Here is an 18,452-nt window from a genome sequence, read left to right on the forward strand (position 1 = left end):
CTGGAATGACCTGTACTCGAATGTTGCACTGGGACATAATGTCGACAGTGTCGCTGTATTTGGATGATATGGATCTGATATCACTGTGTGTTTCCTATCCGCCGCTTCAGCCCTACTTTTTCTCTCAGTTGAAGAACCTCGCTATTCTCACTCACCCGTTCTGTCTCATCGAATATGACATAGATCGATGTCGACGCTTAACTCACCTCTTGGCTTTATCGTCGGAAGAAAACTTCACGGCATTTCACAGGATACCGAAAACTCTGCGGATTCGTCAGCTCCACTTGGGATGGTCAGGACTCCCCGAATATTCCTTCAACATAGAGGAAGGAGGAAACATAGGATGGATTGAAATGTTTTCAACTATCGCGGCGACTTGTCCTAATATAAATCAGTTCGTTTATGAGGCGGGTTCCCCAACAGGAGCTCATCGACCGCCGTCGTCAGATCAAACACAAGGATGTCAGTGTGATGACTGCGCCATGGCGCTTATTATGAAATCCTTACCTCCTATGCCAAATCTTAAAAAACTCTGTTTGTACACCGATACTCAACCCGACATACAATTCTCCATCGCCAACATCATATCGCGGGCTCGAATTGAGGAGTTTAAATACATTAGCAGCGGCCATCCGTATGTTCACCGAGAGCTTATTTCTAAAATACAAAGTACACAGTCATTACAGTCTTTAGTATTACTCAGTCGCTCGCCTGCTGCGACCTTGACGTTGCTTACCGTGAAGCTATGCACGGCGTTTTCCACCATCCATCACTTGCAACTGGACGATCATTCTTGGCAAAGCCCTGATCGTGCCCATGCTCTGGAACTGATCGCAACGTTGAACTTGACCAACCTTAAGTCTTTTAGATACGAAGCTACATTGTACCGAGGTGTAACCACTAATGTGAACCGAACAACAAATCTTCCTGGCTGGCCCGGTGTCGGGCTGAGAGATGTGTCACGCATCTTACCGGGAGAGACGCCGCCGCCCAGGGATGCATACGACCTTCGCAGGTACCCCGAATACATTGGGTACCTAGAAAGCAACAAAGGTATCGTGTTGACCAAGTTTTTCATGAGCTTTTCCAGTCTGACTCGTGTCGAGTTAAAGAACTGCTCGTTTTTGAACGATACTTTTTTCTCAAGTATCTGGCAATGTTTGCCCTTTTTGTCGGAGCTGCTGATACAGGATTGTCCCGATATTACGGGCACATCAATTGAATCGTCCTGCGGGAAAGGATGGTCACAGCTGACGAAGCTGGACATTTCGACGTGCAAAAACTTGACTGATCAATGTATATATGCCATTGCTGAAACAACCAAAGCGAGCCGCGTTCAACTTTTGGTATATGAACGACCAACGGCTTTCTTAAATCCAGTTGTGAACGGTATAATCGAACTGGGATATAGAATCGGCCGTACACATAAGCCGAGTAGTACAATTTTACTCCGAGGATTTGGGAATGACGAGGCAGGTACTGAGTAATAGGATAAGACGTCGACCCATATTGGCAAATAGAACAGATCTGAAACGAAGCCATCCGTGGGAGGACACAGCTGTGTACCATTGAATATCTGCAATGTATACATAATCTATTCTATATGTATTTTTTCTAATGCTAATAAGTAATCGCAAAAATCGTCTGAGCTTTGCCTGCCAAAAGAATTTGTGGCTGTTGACAAGTCACGTGCCATGAAGTTTGCTTGTCGAAATTGACTTGGATAAAAAAAAAGTTGCTCCATACTTGTGTTGTTGGTATAATTCGACAGACATGCAACGAGCATTCTCCATACTACCACGTCTTCAACCAATATTAACGCCTGCTCGCTCGGCGTCTTGGACGTCAATGCGATGGGCATCGTCGACTGCTGCACCCAACACCTTGGCTTCAGTCAACACTTTGCCTCTGTCGTTCGCTACCCCAGGTAAGTGCTGATGGGCCAGGACAGCCGTGTTCTGTATTCCAGAGGGGTTAAAACCCCATTTTCATCATTAGTATAACATTGTTTTCTAACATGTCGCTGGTTGGTAGCGGTACAACCTATCAAAACATCTTCCCTAACACAGTACATGGCGACCCTGAAACCATTCCAGGCTCCTGCTGCACCACAACCTACTATGCATGCCACCAGTGTGCTTCGAAAGCGCAAACTGAAGATGAACAAGCACAAGCACAAGAAGTTGATGAAGAGAACTAGAGCACTACGCAAGAGAATTGGCAAATAGACGTCGCACTACGTGTTGAAATTAGATTCAACGCCTTGTAAAGAATTAACAGTACATGGATTAAACCCTCATTCCATAATTATCACTCAATGCTCCAATAGCAAACCCTACTGATACATGTTTATTGTTTTAATTTTTTCTACTACACGGCGGGCCGGTATATGTTGTTCTTTGGTACGAATCATTTATCAATATATACAGTGAAGATATTATTTCTTATCATCCACAACGGAGGTGACGCCGGCAACAGTATTGGGAAGGGGTACGTCGCTAAAGTCGTCTTGCTTAACAGCCATAATCGAGTATGAATCTATATGGAATTAGGTTAATGGTATGGAATGGCAGCAGGTCGGATGGGGTGACAACTTACAAACTCCACCGACAAAAGTCAACAAAGCACCAAGAGTCAATAGGTTACGGGCTTGAAATGGCTTTCTAGTACGCTGCAAGGCAGGAGTAAATCCATAGCCCTTGGAAGTAGTATATAGTTTTTCTCTTGAATTGGCAGCCATTGTTGGGTGGACGGACGGACGGACAGTGCAGGGCAGTCTTTGTGGTTTCATTTTTCGAAATTCGTGACTGGCTTTTCCGTTGGCAAACTTTTTTTCTTTCCTTGCAGCGTCAACATTTTTCTTTCACAACTCAACCTTCTTATCGCCACTTTGAACGTTTTGCCATAATGGTAGGCATGCATTTACCTTCTTGCTGCTAGATCAACACTTCTCTAACTAACTATTGCGTCTATAGTCTGCCCCCGTGAACCCCAAGGCTTTCCCTCTCGCTGATGCTAGCTTGACCAACACCATTTTGGATCTTGTTCAACAGGCATCCCACTACAAGCAACTCAAGAAGGGTGCTAACGAAGCCACCAAGACTCTTAACAGAGGTATCTCTGAGTTCATTGTCATGACTGGTAAGTTATAGCTGCTAGGATGTTGACTAGCAGAGCAGTCACATCAACGAAAAAAAAAAAGCTGGTTTGACTGACAACGGTTGTTCTATTCTAGCTGACACCGAGCCTATTGAAATCCTTCTTCACTTGCCCTTGTTGTGCGAAGACAAGAACGTCCCCTACGTTTTCATTCCTTCCAAGACTGCTCTTGGTCGTGCCTGCGGTGTCTCCCGCCCCGTTATTGCTTGCTCTGTCACCACTAACGAAGCTTCAGACCTCAAGCCTCAGATTTTGACTCTTAAGACTCAAATCGAGAAGTTGTTGATCTAAGTTAACAGCTGATGAAACCAAAAGGTTTCCAACGGTTTTCATTTTTTTGAATGCTGGAACCTTTTAAAACGGAGTGAGGGGCTTCTTTTCATATCACTCACCAATTTTATGGTCGTTTCAACCCGGTTTTTTTCCATTTTCTTGTTTACTTAATTGAAATGAGACGGGATAACCGGTTTGGAATTTGCAATAAAATACACTTTTTATTTGGCGATACAACAAAAACTTATTAGTACGTACGGTTTTGATGGGAGGGAAAGTTAATTCGAGGGAACGCGTGAAAGTGAACGGGCGGTAGAAAAGAATGCCGCGTATAATCCCCACGCTACATAATGTGACCAAAAGAGCAAGATCTGACAAGATAAAAAAGGGCATTTGGCACTTATGAAATCAAACATTTGTGCGCACCAAATGTCTTTAGCTCTCTCGAATACATCATTAGTCCAGTGTGTTTACTCCCTTAGTCATAGACTTTGAGCATACTATGACTTGCTACTAGATATCTAGTCACCCCTTACAAAAGACAACAACATCCTACCCATTCATAATAATGTGCTCGGCTATAGCGCGCAACGCAACTCCAAACTGTTAAGAAAATCCCCAATTGCTGATATTCAAAATTACATTCTAGTGGGCGGTCGAATGACATGGTTCGGTGGACGGTAACGACCAAACTCCCACATGTACTACAAGAAATACACCACAGTCCATTTTTCACACTGTAGTACCGCCAGCTGATTGATATAAATACACTGCCACCTTTTCCACTCTTTTTCTTCTTTACCTTTCAATTAAACACAAACAACATGAAGATTGACGGATCTGTAGCAATTATTACCGGTGGAGCTTCTGGTAGGTCTTGCAGCCCATAGGCTTTGCTCTTACTTCGACGTTTAGATTAACGCTCCGACTAGGCATGGGGAAGGCTTTGGCCGAGAAACTCGTCTCTCAAGGGTGAGTAGGTGTATGTAATTACCACAGCACGATGGTGTATTGACTGTGTTCATTTCATGCAGTGGCAAGGTTCTCATTGCTGATCGCGATACCACCAAAGGCCCAGCAGTAGCGGACGATTTGAACGAACGTTTCGGGTAAGTCAAAGCGAGCGGCGAGCGAAACCAATGGGCGGGCGGTTCAACTGACTTTTGGTTGGACGAACAGGGCAGGCAAAGCTATCTTCCACGAAACGGATCTCACCAAATGGAAGACACTCGAAGCGGCGTTTGAGAAAACCAAGACAGAGTTTGGCAAAATCAATATCGTCGTGAACAATGCGGGCATTGTCGAGACCTCCAGTTGGATCAACGACAATGACCCTCGGGAGGACATGTGCGACTACTTGGTCCTGAATGTGGATCTGACGGCTGTTGCCAAGGGATCCCGGCTGGCCATCCAATACTTTGCTAACAACCGAGACGTCGGTGAAGGTGTGGTCATCAGCACCAGCTCGCTGTACGGTTTGTTCAATTCCGGCATCGTTCCCCTTTACGCTGCAGCCAAAGCCGGTGTGGTTTCTCTGGTGAAAAGCCACGCTATGCAGAAGGAATTCACCAATACCAGACATGTGGCTATCTGCCCATGGTTCGTCGATACCCCGCTCCTTGAAGAGCATTTCCGAGGGGCCCTGGCTTATAACAAGGTCGAATTGATCCAGCCTGAACGCGTGGTCGAAGCGTTCGTCATGGCCATTGAGAACGACGACTTGAACGGTAAGGACAGAAGGAAAACGCCATAAGAGTGGAAGAAACCACGCGCTCATATATTTTATTTTCTTATGCTTTTCTTATAGGTGCTATCCTCAAGGTGTTCCCGGATCAGACTTCAGTACAAGAAGAGGTGTTGAGCACGGAGGATCTCACCCTAGCGAAGCATGTTCGGGTCATGGAGCAATTTATCCTCAAGCGACAAGATGAAGCTAGGTTGAATGAGACCAAGCCATAGTCTGTAATAAGGGCATTTGGGTGTTATAGTGAGTCAATAAAATACGCTATTGTATAATCGAGGCGTGGCAGTAACGGATGGGTATTGGGCAGGGCATCTACTGAATTTTTTTATGTAAAAATTGAAAAAACACACACTCACAAGATTAACATTAATAACATGGATGATTGTACGCTATTGCTAAGATGGGGAACAGAGCATACAGAGAGAAAAAATATAGGGTGCATGGAGTAAAAGGACAGCACAGATATTGCATTGGAATGAGCTTCAACGAATCTACTACAACAGACCGACATCTCTCAAATTGTTTTGAATGATGATATCATTGACAGCGGCCATGACAAACTTGATCTGCTTTGTATCGGTTGCACAAGTGAAGTGAGTGTAGATCTGCTTTGTGTTCGACTGATTGAGCGAAACAAATCGGTTCAAGATGTATGAGCTGGCATCTTCATAGTTGTTTCGACCGGTGTAATCCGGGAAGTAGTTTGATAGAGGAGAATGTGGCAATTTTTCTTGGAAACGATCAATTTTGTTCAAGAAGAGAATGACAGACGTCTTTACAAACCATCTTGAATTGCAAATTGAATCGAACAAGGTCAAAGCCTCCTGCATACGATTCTATAAAAACAGTGGTGGGGTGAGTCAAAGTGGATCGATGCCGGATTCCGACGAGTAGGTTCACCTACCACAGACTCATCTTCAATGAGAGTTTGATCGTATTCTGATATTGCCACCAAGAAAATAATGGCTGTCACACTTTCAAAGCAATGGATCCACTTTTTTCGTTCACTACGTTGACCTCCAACATCAAACATGCGATAGGTCAAATCTCCAATGACAAACACAGTTTCTGTAATGCCGGTGGTTTTGACACGGGATCGAAGGACATCCTGATTGCTGGGTGTATACTGAAGGTCGCCAATACGATCAATGGAATCAAAGTAACTACAGGGAGGGCAGCGGTGTCAGTCACTGGGAGATGCTATTTCTCTTTTTTTTTCTTTTTTTTTTTGGAGAAGGGGATCAACCCCCTTCCACCCACTTACTATTTGGCCGAATCGTTCAATTGATACTCTCGACTTCGCTCAAACACAGATAGAAGGTTGGAATCATTCCAAAGCGAACGGATGGCATCGGTGATTTCTGGTGCCAGGAACTCCTTTTCAATTTGTGAAGGTTGCTCCATAATAATTTCTGCATGGTGCCTGTTATGTTGTTCACGCAGGGGCACAGAAAGGGTCTCCATAGCTTCAAGGATCACACGCATCGACTGGACGGTATTGCTGTAGATGATTTCTCTGAACGCTTCTCGTTCGTCTTCAGAGTATCCACCGTCATGTATGAGTTTCATTTGTTTTAAAATGGTTGATTTTCCCGATTCACCAGCGCCTGGCCGTCAAATTTAAACATGAGTTTCAGAAAGGTCAACCCGTTCATCATTTTTTTTTTTTTTTACCTAGGAGCAGCATCTTGATCTCATTCTTGAGATTCACCTTGTCTCTTCTGATCTGATCATCGATTTGGTCATTGCGAGATTTACCCTCTCGATCGAATGTTGATTGACAGCAACCCATGATATATCGATTGGTTCTTTGTGTGTATCTGCAAATATCCGATTAGCTAGGGCTATTTTTCTGCTTCCATCGGTTTCTTATTCTTTACCTTTTGAGAATATAGAATAAAAGCTAGCAGTAATAGAGTAAGCCTAGGTGAAATTGACGCAATGTATAAGTACAGGGCGGGTTGGTAGACTACGGTTTTGCTGTTCATTACCTTTGTGGATAAAAAGTACAAATGGTGGTAAGAGAGACTTGAAGAAGATCATATGGCGTTGGTGTACATAGAGTAAAGAAAAGGGAGAGATCGCAAGAGAAATCAGGAGAGAAAAAAAAACACGGCATAGGGGGGTTGCCCAGTATCCATGGCCCAACCAGTATGGCTGTAAAGTTCGGGACAAGCTAAAAATGTAGAGTTTCTTGATACGCGCTTAATCCAATGCCTTGGCATACCTCCTTGACCTGTTCTTGGTCAATGGCACCCGATGACGCAGAACCTAACCTCACCTCCCCCATCTCCTTTATCATGACTCCCCGGTCCACTAGTACTTACCGACCTTGCCCGTACAAGCAATAAGCTTCTCCTGCGAACCCACCCGCCCCCTCACAAAAAGCCTTGGATGTAAATTTCCATAGTCCGCACGCTGCTGCTCCATTTATTTGAATGATCCCGAAAAAAAATCTCATGTAAAAGAAACCCTGCCCTATCACTAATCCATAAGAGAGTTACCACCTGGACCGTTGCCTTGGGGTGGTGGCCAGTACGGTTGGTTCTGCTGTGGAGCAGGAGGTGGACCACCATGGTATTGGCCAGGGTATGGCTGATGCTCGGCAGGCTGCTGCTGCTGCCACTGCGGAGACGCTTGGTTATGCCCTTGATTCCAACCTTGAGACAGAGGAGGTGGCTGCTGTTGAGGTACATACGATGAATATCCACCATACGGCGCTTGCGGTGCAGGTGATTGATACCCTGGCGTAGAATAACTAGGTGTTTGCGGCGGCTGTTGTCCCGGAATGGGCGGAGGAGGCTTCGCACCGTATCCTGCGGGTGGAGCCTGTTGCTGCATATAACCATACTGATGATATTGAGTAGAAGGTGTAGAGGAATATGAACCTGGTCGTGCAGGTGAATAAGGCTGTTGTGGTGGTGGATGATAATCATATTGACCTTGAGAATAATTGGGTTGCGGTGGAACCGGTGGAGGAGGATTACCCGGGATGGGTGGGGCTTGGCTAACCGGTTCCTGTCTGTATGGCTGCTGTCCCATGGTTGAAGGCGGTGGTTGATACGGTGCAGGACGTTGATACACCGGCGACGTTGGAGCTGGCACATTCCCATACGAACGATATCCACTTGACATGGTTGAATTAGGTGGTAGCTGAGGTGCAGCACCGTAGGGGGATGGCGTTGACTGATAACCGTAACTACTTCCACCTGATGCCATTGAATTAGACCTCTGAGTCGGTGGTAGTGGTGGGGGAGCGACAGGATGCTGGTCAATAGGTTGAGAAGGAGCAGCGGTATAAGCATTGTACAAGGATTGTGGTTGAGGTGGTAGACTAGGTGGAGAGCGGAGAGCTGTGGGAGATAGCGGCGGTGCAGATCCATGAGGTGCTGGAGGGGCATGATTGAGATCCATTTGTCTTGTTCGGTCGGCAAGTTGATATATTGACGCATCGTGAGGTGCAGATGGTCCCGAGTCGTATTTACTTAGCTTTTCCTTCAGCATTTGTTGTTCCATTTGACTCTTTGAACTGTCTATGCTTACGACTAAATCATCGCGTTCTTGAGCTCGGCTATTTGCAAAGTTTTGCGTGTTGCGCAAGAGCGTCTCTATCACGTCGGTCAAGTTTGAATAAAACTGGATTCCTTTTCTGTAACACGTTGTTAGCATTCATCGTAGCTTTTCCATCGTCATCATGGGCGAGATTTACTTACGTCAAGCCATCTTTGACTTCATGATAGCCTTCGTTGGCACGGCGGAATCTCTCAACAACACTTTTTCTCTGTTTTTCTGCCCTCTCCCATTGAGTCTGCACTTTTTTGGCATCATCACCTTCCATCAGGGCTTTGAAAGCGGCGGTCAATTCCTTCAAAAGCTGTTGCTGTTGATGAATAGTGGATGCAATGCGTTGTTGGTGAGGGCGATATTTTTCCAATTCGGAAGCAAACAGTTGAGGCTCGACATTGGTGGTTTTTTTGTTTAGAATGAGAAGATTAGAGATATCGTCTTGATGTGTCTGTGGAGCATGAATGCATTTAGTTTATGCTCGATTCGCTAAAATGCCAACAAGCTGTCTGTTACTTGGAGAAACAAAGAATCCCATGCCTACCTTTTCCTTCAAATCCTCCAGTGTCTCCCTCCTTTCGGTACGAATTTGATGCAACTTTTCCAAGGTAGTCTCAACTCGCTTCACCTTTTGTGCTGTGCTGCTCTTGTTAACACCGCTGTCAATGTCAATATCCAATAAGCTGCCACCACCATTTGGTTTCTCTGGGGTGATAATTCCAGCCAAGCTTTCGGCAAAGATTCTGGATAAATCATCACCACCAGAACCTTGGCGTAATATGGCAACATCACGAGCAGCAAGTTCCCATCGTTGTAAAATCTGACGGTCAGAATTATTGCCTTGGTCAAAAGATACACGGTGATTTCGGAGGTCGTCGCGGAAAGATGTGGTCAATGTACTGGAGGGTTGTTGAGTCCATTGATCACCGTATTTGACACGCATTTGTTCACATCCTCTCATCTCTTCATCCAAAGTCAAAGAAACCTTGTCCATCATTTCTCTTGCACGACTCTTGAGGGCGTCCAAAGTGTCGACCAAGTCGCCAATCTTCGATTTGGTGGTTTCTTCATCTCGAATACGGTCAGCCCAATCCCGAACTTCTCTTGTGGGGGTGGCGAATTCGTCCAATGATAAGTCTTGACGATCATCTTGATGCCTAAACTTCTCCAAAGCGGATGGCAACTTCATATAGTCCAATGACGCATCCAATTCGCCATTGGCAAGATCACATCGTTCAGTCTCTGATCTGACCAGCTTTGCCTTTTCTTCAGAATACAACGAAGCACTTTCGTGAACGCTAAGAGGGATGAGCTTGCCGAAAATGTCAGGACCAATAACTTTGTTGATCTCATTGGCGCCATATAGCTCGGAGATGGAGACGGACTTGACAGCTTTGAGACGATCGATAGGCTGGATGACAGATTCCTGGGGAACTGTGTCGCTGTAAATCATGTCGTTATCATGAGTAGCAAGCTTGAGCTTTTCTGAACAAGTGGCAGCAAATGTTTTGGTGGTTTCTTGCAAGACGGATGCAGCATCGGCAGGAAGTGAGGCATTGGCCGAAGCAGTGGGTACAGACTGAGCCAGTTTACTAGCTTCCTTTGCAGATGTTTCAGCAATACTCAATCTTCCTACCGCTTCACCATATTTTCCTTCCGCCTCACACGCTAATGCTCTGTGATATTGAGACATGGCTTGGAAGTACTTTTGCTTGACTTGACAAACCGTAAGCCAAGATTTATCAAAAACGGATTTGGTGAGACCCTCTGTAATGCCGTCAACACAATTGCCGTAGGTCCATGTGGCGTGACTTGCCAACTTTGCGATCAAAGCGTCCTTCTTCTTTTCACGCAGGCTGTTTTCGATGAAGCATTCTTGTGCTTGAGCCAAAGTGAGTTCAACCAAGACCTTGACATTATCACGTCCCAAATCAGCCGATGGAGCATGTAAAAAGTTGTCGTTGATGTATTGATACATTCCTGCTGCGGCTTGTAAAAAGTTGAAGGCACGCTTTCGACCCTCCGCTTCGGCACGATTCTGCTGCGCTGCGATGGCGGATAATGTACTGGCTATATTGAATATGGTGCTAGCTTTTTCGAAGGCCAAAGAGAACTGAGATGTCAAACGAAGACTAAATGCGTCATACCTAGATGTGATATGACCATGAGTACGATGCTTTGGTACGATATGGTGAAGGGCTTGGCGCGACTCCAATTCGCGCAAGCCCAGGTACCAGAAAAACTCTTGGCCATAAGTAACTTACCATGAAAAAGATATTTTGATGTGCTTTTCATCTATAGGAAACCTAAGGTCCAACAGCTCCAGCTGACCATAGTAGCGATAGAGCAAATCTCTGCCAGTTAAATCTTTACCAGCGCCACGCATGTCTTGTCGAAGGCGATTGATTGTGTTCGTCTCCTCTGCATATTTTTCTGGGTCTTCTTGATAAACTTGTTCGATATATCTCTTGATTGGATGGACCCAATCTATCTCGTCAGTCCTTTTTGTAGGAACCGAGATTAAAGGTGTTTGAGGGGATGCCATTATGCCAACACCATGTGAGGAACAGCAGCGGAGGGGCTACAGCATGCCGTCAGTTAGCGGAGTTTGAACGGATGTGACGTTGAAGTCCATAGGCAATAAGGTAAAATGTGAGCAAAGGGGTCTTACTTTCTCAATGTGATAAACGCTATGGTAATACGCTTCGTGCCAAATGAGTTCTATGATTCATTATCTAGATATAAGATTATGCTTTGTGGATGACCTACTTTCGGCAATATGCTCAAATCTGATTTTGGCAAACGCTGGCTATGACGCACGGTAATCAACCGCTTAAATCAAGAACGACACTTTTTAAGCATTAATGAAGAACCAAAGGAATGGAAAGGTAAACCCAATTTATTAGATCCATGGAATACCTCAGATCAAAATGTACGCCCTCGTTTTAAAGTGTCATCACCCATCTAGAAGCTATGATGCTGTCTGAGTGGTCTTTGAATATTAAAGTGAGATCGCCCTAAACCTTTCTGGAAATCGCGCTGCCAATTGTTTCCAAACCGTTCATGGTGCTAAACCAAACTGATTCTGAGTACTGCTTTAGAGATCATGATGTCACACGTGATGGAATCCAAGGTTATATAAACGCAAGCTAAAATCCCCCATTTTGAAAGTCTACACTACTCGCTTAATCAAAAAACTTTAACACATCATGGGCATTCAATTCAAAGAAAACACCCAATACTCACCCATTACTAAGGATTGTCTGGACAATGCGAAGAAAGAGTATACCCTTCAAATGAGATTGTGGACCGCCAGACAGATCAGCGCAACCAAGGGTAACACAGGCAGATATCCTGAACACTCTATGCTTGGACAGCAATCCAAGGTCAAGACCTCCAACATGAAGAACTGTGCCGTTGAGGCCACATAAATGGTTTTTCTTAGCAACTGGAGGATCTTCCAATATGTCGCATCATTCTCGTCTCGTACCGTGGGGGCCAAGTTATAGGATATTTTGACAATAATTCCAATCCCCCCTCATGCCATCTTCTTTGTATACTCCTTTTCTTTCTTTTCATCCATTACGAATGACTATCTCTGTTGCGATTGTACAGCATGTAAATTTTGAATACTTTTTTTCTGTTATATAGATCGGATGCACTTTTTGGTTTTTTTTGTACTGTTTTTCATACAGCATACCGCTTCACACTGAAAATATAAACGTAACTTGTACCATACAATTTGTTCTGTGAGTACCCCCGTAGCAGTAAAGTTTATTGGGAGGCGCATACAACAACTCGGAACCCTCTGCCAAAATTGTCCATGACGAATGCCTCCGGAAAACAAAAACAATGATTCATAACGACACTTGGACTATTGTAGAAGGTATTTGTCATGGTACGTCTGTGAGGTCACCGAACGGGCATTTCATTGGCGATCATTTTCGCCATGCCATATCATTGGCAAACCCGCCAGCATAGCTACTAGCTAGCTTGTGTCAAATAATGGGCGTACGGCCATGTCATGCTAAACTTTACACACAACGCCTACGAGCGAAGACTAAAATGAAACACAGTTTATACCCCACCAGGGTTGGACATTAAGACGAACGATTGGACAGCGATTTGCTGTTTAGAAACCCTAAAAGACTTAGACATATGGAAATCATATTGTTCTTCTCTCTTCATCGGCTTTACTTGTTTTATCGATTTGGCCCATTCCTCTTGTACTTATTGGGCAGGAGAGCGGTGGCGGCTCACTCATGTGCTGGAAAGTAACGAAAGAATAAAATGTTTATCTTTGTATTTCATTTTTCCATGGTACCTTTTTCAACAAAGTATAAGATCTTTTCTTTCTTTCTATATTGACTGTCAATGAACGAATGTATAGATCGTGAAGTTGGATGCGATCACCGCAACGTCACCTTTTTACCCATAATGTAAATCACTGTTCTCCCAAATGATAAAAAGTTCTTTCGTGTTCGAAGAACATTTAGCTTTTTCACGTTTCAGTATTTTATGCGAGCGTGGCCGATAGCTTAATCCCGGTTAAGCTTGCTGAGCTGTGTCAACTTTCAAAAATGGTAATTGACATGACGACTGTACCTTGGTAAACCGACTAAATGATGTTTCATTGATTCCATTGGATCCAAGCATCTTTGTCGTTACAAATTAGTCTATTTACTCACTATGCTATGAATTTGCCCAACACTCCCTGTTATTGTTCCAAAATTTAAACACCGTCCATCAAAAATGGCCCTCCGTAGCACAGTTGTATGCTTTAAGCAAGTGGCTAGCGTTGCACTACAAATCTGCGGATATCGACAATCGAATAATTTATTCGTCAAATCAAGTGTGCGTAGAGTCGTAAATTTTTTGAGGTAGGCAGGGCTTGCTTGCTGTGGGAGTCGTCATCGGAGAATGACAAAATATGACGGCGGCTGGAAAATATGAAGTGCGCTAGTTTCAGAATGGAGAAATGTCTTTGAAGTCATTGCCGATAGCCTGGCCTGTACAGTAAAAAATAGTTCAGTTATATGAACGGCTTTCATAAGAACGATGACCTCAATAATCTATCACGTTTAGTAACAGCAGCCACGTAATGAAATTTCGAATATTGCAGCCATTATTTGCAGAGATTATGTCATTCTATAGTGAGCGTTCTATGCAACGCTAACATTAAACCATTGGATTGCTACACTCTCATTCATTTCAAGGCAGTGCTTCCGCCACACATGCTGTAGTAACAATGGCCTGCCGAATGATAGGTATTCATTCATTAGAGAAATGGTTGTATTCATTGAAACAGAAAAAAAAAGTGGTGTAAATTCTCCTTTCAATTTACTAGTAGATTTGCGTGTCAAGTATTTCATTGCTTCGATATTTATTCAGTGAACGAGTCACAGCAAACCAAACATTAGTGAGCAGCAATGTGTTGATGAAAAGCCTGAGCTTGCGTTGCATCTGTCACATGCATTGAGGCGCAGCTATATAAATGGACAACGTCCGCTAATGTTCTAGAGCCTCGGATTCGGTCTACGCAGTTATGCCTTTAGAGTTACAGCTTTGCACTTGATTTTCCCATGTTGGGAGATACCTCTTGAAACCAAAGGAGCTTTAGGAAATATTGCCTTGGGTAAGCGTGTCTTGGAGTGGACTTATTTTTACGGTCGGGGTATGTCTGTGCGCTAGCGACTCCAAGAACTTTAGGTTTGGGGGAAGGATTGTCGGGCCAAATGGTTCTGCTGGTTTCCATTGAGTCTAGCGCGAGTGCTGCAATCAATGATACACAGCATTCTGGAGCTACGTAGTCCTTTTCAACCCCTTCTGCGGGAATGGATCACAGCTTGGAAAAAGGTAAGCAAACCTGAAACCCACAGTCACACAATGTCGAGCATCGTCCAAGTCGCCTTTTTTTACTCGTTGGACAGGCAAACAAACAGTATTTTTTTTTTTAACCTTTACTATTTTCCTTTGCCATGGCCAATTACGATCGACCGGGCATAGTGTCTGAAAGCCAGAAAAACGTCATTCTGGCATGGTGGAAGAAGGTCACTGCAGCCAATCCCAAAGCTGAGAATTTTCAACGGCTCAGAGTTCCTGTTGTTGGTAAATGTCCCATTTGATTCAAAAATGAATTCATGGCATTGTTTTCTGTTACCTTTGCTGATTGAAACGTTCCAATAGAAAAAGGCGTTTTCGGCATACCTCTAGTTGAATCGATTAAATATGCTTACTCAACAATTTCATATATGGACGACGAAACCCACGAACAATGCTATGGGGTTATACCGACCATCGTAGCCAAGTGTGGCTCATTTCTTAAGGAAGAAGGTATGGCAGCACAGCCTCGCATTCGGGGGAGGGGAACACAGACGACTGACCTGTTTTCTTTCTTCATAGGATTATATGTGGAGGGTATTTTTCGGCTTTCAGGTAGTGCCAAGCGAATAGCGATGTTGCAGACATTTTTCGACACTCCTCCACATTACGGCTCTCAGCTTGACTGGCGTGGTTACACTGTTCATGATGCTGCCAATGTTATGAGGCGTTTCTTAAATTATCTCCCCGACCCGGTCATACCACGTCAGTTCTATCACACTTTTAGAGAGCTCATTGGTAAGGCGCGGGCATGCATAGGTTGGTTGTGGTGGCATGGCATTCTTCTAACCGTGGTCGCTTTTCATCAGATGACCAATCGCTACCGAATGACGACGCATTGATTGAAGCGTTTCAACGAATGATTGAACGGTTGCCTTTACCCAATCAGTTTCTTCTGTTGTATATTTTGGACATGCTTAGCTTGTTCGCTTTAAATTGCAAGTCCCATCGGATGGATGCTTCGAATTTAGCCGCCGTCTTTGCACCGGTAGGATACGATGGGAGATTTGGGGAGGGTCAGTCAATGACTGTTATTCATTCGTCTATTTATAGGGTATACTGTCACATCCAGATGACCAAATGAGCCCTGCACAGTACCGAAGATCGCAGCGAGTGTTAGAGTTCCTCATTGACCATCAAGGCAGTTTGACCATGCCTCCAGCTTGCGTGCTTGACAATCAGTTCATACCAAATGCTAGCCGCTTGTTTACACCTCCTCCAAAATCTTCTACTCCCACTATACCACCTGTTACCTCCACTACTCCCACACCAGAAGCTGCCAATTTACCTCTGTCCCCTATTGAGACATTGGACTTGTTGGTCGGCCCATTACCTTCATCGCAACGACCCACCACCATTGCCGCTGAGTCACCACATCGACCTACCCGATCCAATACTATGTTTGAGCCAACACACTTCAAGGATACCGATTTGAGCAACTTTGAATTGGACATCCCAGTTCGACCTAGTCCATTGAAACGATCACTCACTTTACCCAGCAAACGACAAAAGTATGGCGAAAATGAACCTACCCAAGTGGTTCATGTCGGACGAAATGGTAGTCAGGCGTCGAAGCGATCTGGTTGGAAGCATATTAAAAGAGTATCCTCCGAGCGAAGAATTAATGATGGCACATCACCTGAACCCCTCTCACCGACCACTCCACCATTGCCACAACCATCTGCATCGAAATCAGAAGACAGTACGACTCATATCGCACCACCACCACCGCCCGCTCAGAAATTTTTATGGGATGTGTCCCTTGACGAAGAAGAGGAAGACGATCAAAAACTGTCCCAGAATGTGTCCAATCCACCTGCTTCTAGTCAAGAGAGCCTACCTCGTACCTCAGTGGACAGCACACCGGATCCCCCGACGGATTCGTCCAGTCCTCGATCTACAAACGGAGTCAAGCTTCTGTATCAGAAAATGAGTCATAGAGACTCGGTATCCGAACACAGCGACAGTGCAGAAAAACAACCGGTTCAGATGGCATCACCGGAAGGTAGTGGTGAAGGTGGTGTTGGCTTCAGAGCGGCGATGCGTCGTAACACGATTGGAAAATTGTTTGGCAAACACCCAGTGCGAAGATTGTCGGAAGGCGAGGAATTAGAAAAAGGTCCTAGCCCATGATCGTCGTTAGTTCCATGCCCTCATTTCTTACCTACTTGTAAAACTCCTTTCTTGCGCGCTGCCATACCTAATGCCTTGCACTATTTGTAATTACTTTTGTTCTCACCCCCCATTTGCTTGTCTATCTTACACTACTTGCTAATATAAGAGCCGCGGTTAATCTAATGGAAAGTGATGAATAAGTTGGAGTAAAGAAAGGACGGAGCGCGGTAGAGAACAAAGTTCTGTAATTTCCGCCTAGCAACTTAAGCTCCACTTGGCCTAGTGCTTTGGGTATGTGCAACAGAACCGCTTGCGTTTGACACTATTGGTGTCTTTACCAACACCATATATGCTGCAGCGCTCGGGCCGCAATGCAATGCAGTGATCAACCATGTTGGCTTCTTCATACCATACAAACCCCCTTGGCGGGGTTAGGAAAAAAAGGGCAACCTTTGGTTGGTGAAGTGAATGGGAACATCCTTTTCAAGAATCCCCTATATTTATTACTTTTGGGTATTTGGTTTAGATGGAATGACACATCGGTCAGCGTGGGTAGCAAGGTCTCGATACGGTGAACCTTAAGTTTTCCAACAGAAATGCCAGTAGAAGCTGAAGAAATCCTCAAGGAAAATCCATAAAGGCAAGATCTCACCTTCACCTTTACCTGTTTTTTCTTGGTGAATCATTCAAGATCTTTTGTTTTTGTTTTTTTTTTTAGATGAGTGGGAAAAGCCAATCCTAGCACAGTGCAGCGCAATAAACCCCGCCAAATCAAAGAAACTCTGTGTCCCCCCTGTCATAATTGTGTGAATATCCTCAATTTTCCCGCTTCTTCCAGACAACGCCATAACATATTGCGTACAGCACATCCACTAACAAGTAAAACCATGCTCGATACATACATTACAAGTGTCGGTTTTCCACGTCGTGTCAGCAACGCGGGTACAGGCTGCCATTGGTTTATTGCGTGCGCGTGGTCTTGTCCATTTTAGACCTAATTACACCTGCCCATCGACGGTATATCCTATAGAACAACAACTCATCTACTTTTTTCCGGATCGAAATCACAGCAACGTTCAGATAGCTGCGCCTAGGTCTTGGTAGCTGTGGTGATTCCTGGCGTTTCAGAGCGCCGAGAGCTGCGTATCCAAACTCAGTTGGTCCCACATGGCATTGTGACCGGTTGTACCAGGATTTGTTGCTCCGTCCATGGGTTTATACCAACTATATCACTCTTGTGCGGGGTGTTGAAACCTTGCATGGTGAGGAGTTGCTGAGGTAATTCAATATGAGAGAAAAGCCAATCCAGTTGAGGGGGGGAGAGAAATTTTCAAACCCACTAGGTGGACTTCGTTTTGGCTCTCACAAACTATGGGAATGGAGGACGGGATATTCATGTGTGAGCTCTGGCGGGGGCTGCTTGATAATAAGCGTCTTCAATGACCAACTTGTCATGAGAGGCAAATGGTGCCACTTTTCCTGGGTACACATTCACTATACCGGATGTTGAATAGCGTACCCAGCGCACGAACCTACCTATGTCACCAGCCTCTCGAATGATTCTCATCTCACACAATTATTCTTGCAAGAGAACTCGTTTTAGCCATACGTCCTGTGATCACTGGCTGGTACATTTTGTCAGTGGTCTTGGGAAGATCCGGTACCTCTCAGAACCCCGCCATGCACAGCAAAAAGCGTGGCAAGCCTCCACTAAAAA

At 44.7% G+C, this 18,452-nt stretch overlaps 11 protein-coding genes across 11 annotated transcripts; 6 read left to right on the forward strand and 5 right to left on the reverse strand.

The window, feature by feature from the left end:
* Window positions 1-38: 38 nt before the first annotated feature.
* K450DRAFT_200369 (uncharacterized protein) lies at window positions 39-1,487 on the forward strand (the record flags this gene model as incomplete). The annotated part of the gene is made up of 1 exon (XM_051584630.1): window positions 39-1,487. The coding sequence occupies one exon, from the start codon at window positions 39-41 to the stop codon at window positions 1,485-1,487; it is 1,449 nt and encodes a 482-aa protein (XP_051443344.1).
* Window positions 1,488-1,734: 247 nt separating this feature from the next.
* Window positions 1,735-2,555, forward strand: K450DRAFT_247458 (uncharacterized protein). Its single transcript, XM_051590061.1, has 2 exons — window positions 1,735-1,927; window positions 2,035-2,555. The coding sequence occupies exons 1-2, from the start codon at window positions 1,774-1,776 to the stop codon at window positions 2,226-2,228; spliced, it is 348 nt and encodes a 115-aa protein (XP_051443345.1). The 5' UTR covers window positions 1,735-1,773; the 3' UTR covers window positions 2,229-2,555.
* Window positions 2,319-3,130, reverse strand: K450DRAFT_247460 (uncharacterized protein). The gene is made up of 2 exons (XM_051590062.1): window positions 2,599-3,130; window positions 2,319-2,538 (listed from the first exon to the last, which is right to left on the reverse strand). Exons 1-2 carry the CDS (start codon window positions 2,789-2,791, stop codon window positions 2,438-2,440), a joined length of 294 nt encoding a protein of 97 aa, XP_051443346.1. The 5' UTR covers window positions 2,792-3,130; the 3' UTR covers window positions 2,319-2,437.
* K450DRAFT_247464 (uncharacterized protein) lies at window positions 2,557-3,509 on the forward strand. Its single transcript, XM_051590063.1, has 3 exons — window positions 2,557-2,910; window positions 2,976-3,141; window positions 3,236-3,509. Exons 1-3 carry the CDS (start codon window positions 2,908-2,910, stop codon window positions 3,448-3,450), a joined length of 384 nt encoding a protein of 127 aa, XP_051443347.1. The 5' UTR covers window positions 2,557-2,907; the 3' UTR covers window positions 3,451-3,509.
* A 736-nt stretch (window positions 3,510-4,245) lies between these two features.
* K450DRAFT_247469 (uncharacterized protein) lies at window positions 4,246-5,446 on the forward strand. The gene is made up of 5 exons (XM_051590064.1): window positions 4,246-4,302; window positions 4,365-4,404; window positions 4,467-4,541; window positions 4,612-5,159; window positions 5,240-5,446. The coding sequence occupies exons 1-5, from the start codon at window positions 4,257-4,259 to the stop codon at window positions 5,389-5,391; spliced, it is 861 nt and encodes a 286-aa protein (XP_051443348.1). The 5' UTR covers window positions 4,246-4,256; the 3' UTR covers window positions 5,392-5,446.
* A 201-nt stretch (window positions 5,447-5,647) lies between these two features.
* On the reverse strand, window positions 5,648-7,378 carry K450DRAFT_247475 (uncharacterized protein). Its single transcript, XM_051590065.1, has 6 exons — window positions 7,168-7,378; window positions 7,057-7,099; window positions 6,851-6,996; window positions 6,441-6,783; window positions 6,081-6,339; window positions 5,648-6,012 (listed from the first exon to the last, which is right to left on the reverse strand). The coding sequence occupies exons 3-6, from the start codon at window positions 6,966-6,968 to the stop codon at window positions 5,671-5,673; spliced, it is 1,062 nt and encodes a 353-aa protein (XP_051443349.1). The 5' UTR covers window positions 6,969-6,996; window positions 7,057-7,099; window positions 7,168-7,378; the 3' UTR covers window positions 5,648-5,670.
* K450DRAFT_247478 (uncharacterized protein) lies at window positions 6,841-7,424 on the reverse strand. Its single transcript, XM_051590066.1, has 2 exons — window positions 7,168-7,424; window positions 6,841-7,099 (listed from the first exon to the last, which is right to left on the reverse strand). The coding sequence occupies exons 1-2, from the start codon at window positions 7,293-7,295 to the stop codon at window positions 7,021-7,023; spliced, it is 207 nt and encodes a 68-aa protein (XP_051443350.1). The 5' UTR covers window positions 7,296-7,424; the 3' UTR covers window positions 6,841-7,020.
* K450DRAFT_247479 (uncharacterized protein) lies at window positions 7,379-9,195 on the reverse strand. The gene has a single exon (XM_051590067.1). The coding sequence runs from the start codon at window positions 8,843-8,845 to the stop codon at window positions 7,661-7,663; it is 1,185 nt and encodes a 394-aa protein (XP_051443351.1). The 5' UTR covers window positions 8,846-9,195; the 3' UTR covers window positions 7,379-7,660.
* Window positions 8,757-11,292, reverse strand: K450DRAFT_247482 (uncharacterized protein). Its single transcript, XM_051590068.1, has 3 exons — window positions 11,005-11,292; window positions 9,285-10,887; window positions 8,757-9,191 (listed from the first exon to the last, which is right to left on the reverse strand). Exons 1-3 carry the CDS (start codon window positions 11,283-11,285, stop codon window positions 8,886-8,888), a joined length of 2,190 nt encoding a protein of 729 aa, XP_051443352.1. The 5' UTR covers window positions 11,286-11,292; the 3' UTR covers window positions 8,757-8,885.
* A 3,426-nt stretch (window positions 11,293-14,718) lies between these two features.
* On the forward strand, window positions 14,719-16,753 carry K450DRAFT_272959 (uncharacterized protein; the record flags this gene model as incomplete). Its single annotated transcript, XM_051593068.1, has 5 exons — window positions 14,719-14,848; window positions 14,927-15,073; window positions 15,143-15,358; window positions 15,430-15,608; window positions 15,674-16,753. 5 exons carry the CDS (start codon window positions 14,719-14,721, stop codon window positions 16,751-16,753), a joined length of 1,752 nt encoding a protein of 583 aa, XP_051443353.1.
* A 1,160-nt stretch (window positions 16,754-17,913) lies between these two features.
* Window positions 17,914-18,409, forward strand: K450DRAFT_247492 (uncharacterized protein). The gene has a single exon (XM_051590069.1). It carries the CDS (start codon window positions 18,024-18,026, stop codon window positions 18,243-18,245), a length of 222 nt encoding a protein of 73 aa, XP_051443354.1. The 5' UTR covers window positions 17,914-18,023; the 3' UTR covers window positions 18,246-18,409.
* Window positions 18,410-18,452: the final 43 nt, after the last annotated feature.

This window comes from Umbelopsis ramanniana (genome assembly GCF_025399195.1).
Source record: "Umbelopsis ramanniana AG unplaced genomic scaffold K450scaffold_39, whole genome shotgun sequence".
NCBI lineage: Eukaryota > Fungi > Mucoromycota > Umbelopsidomycetes > Umbelopsidales > Umbelopsidaceae > Umbelopsis > Umbelopsis ramanniana.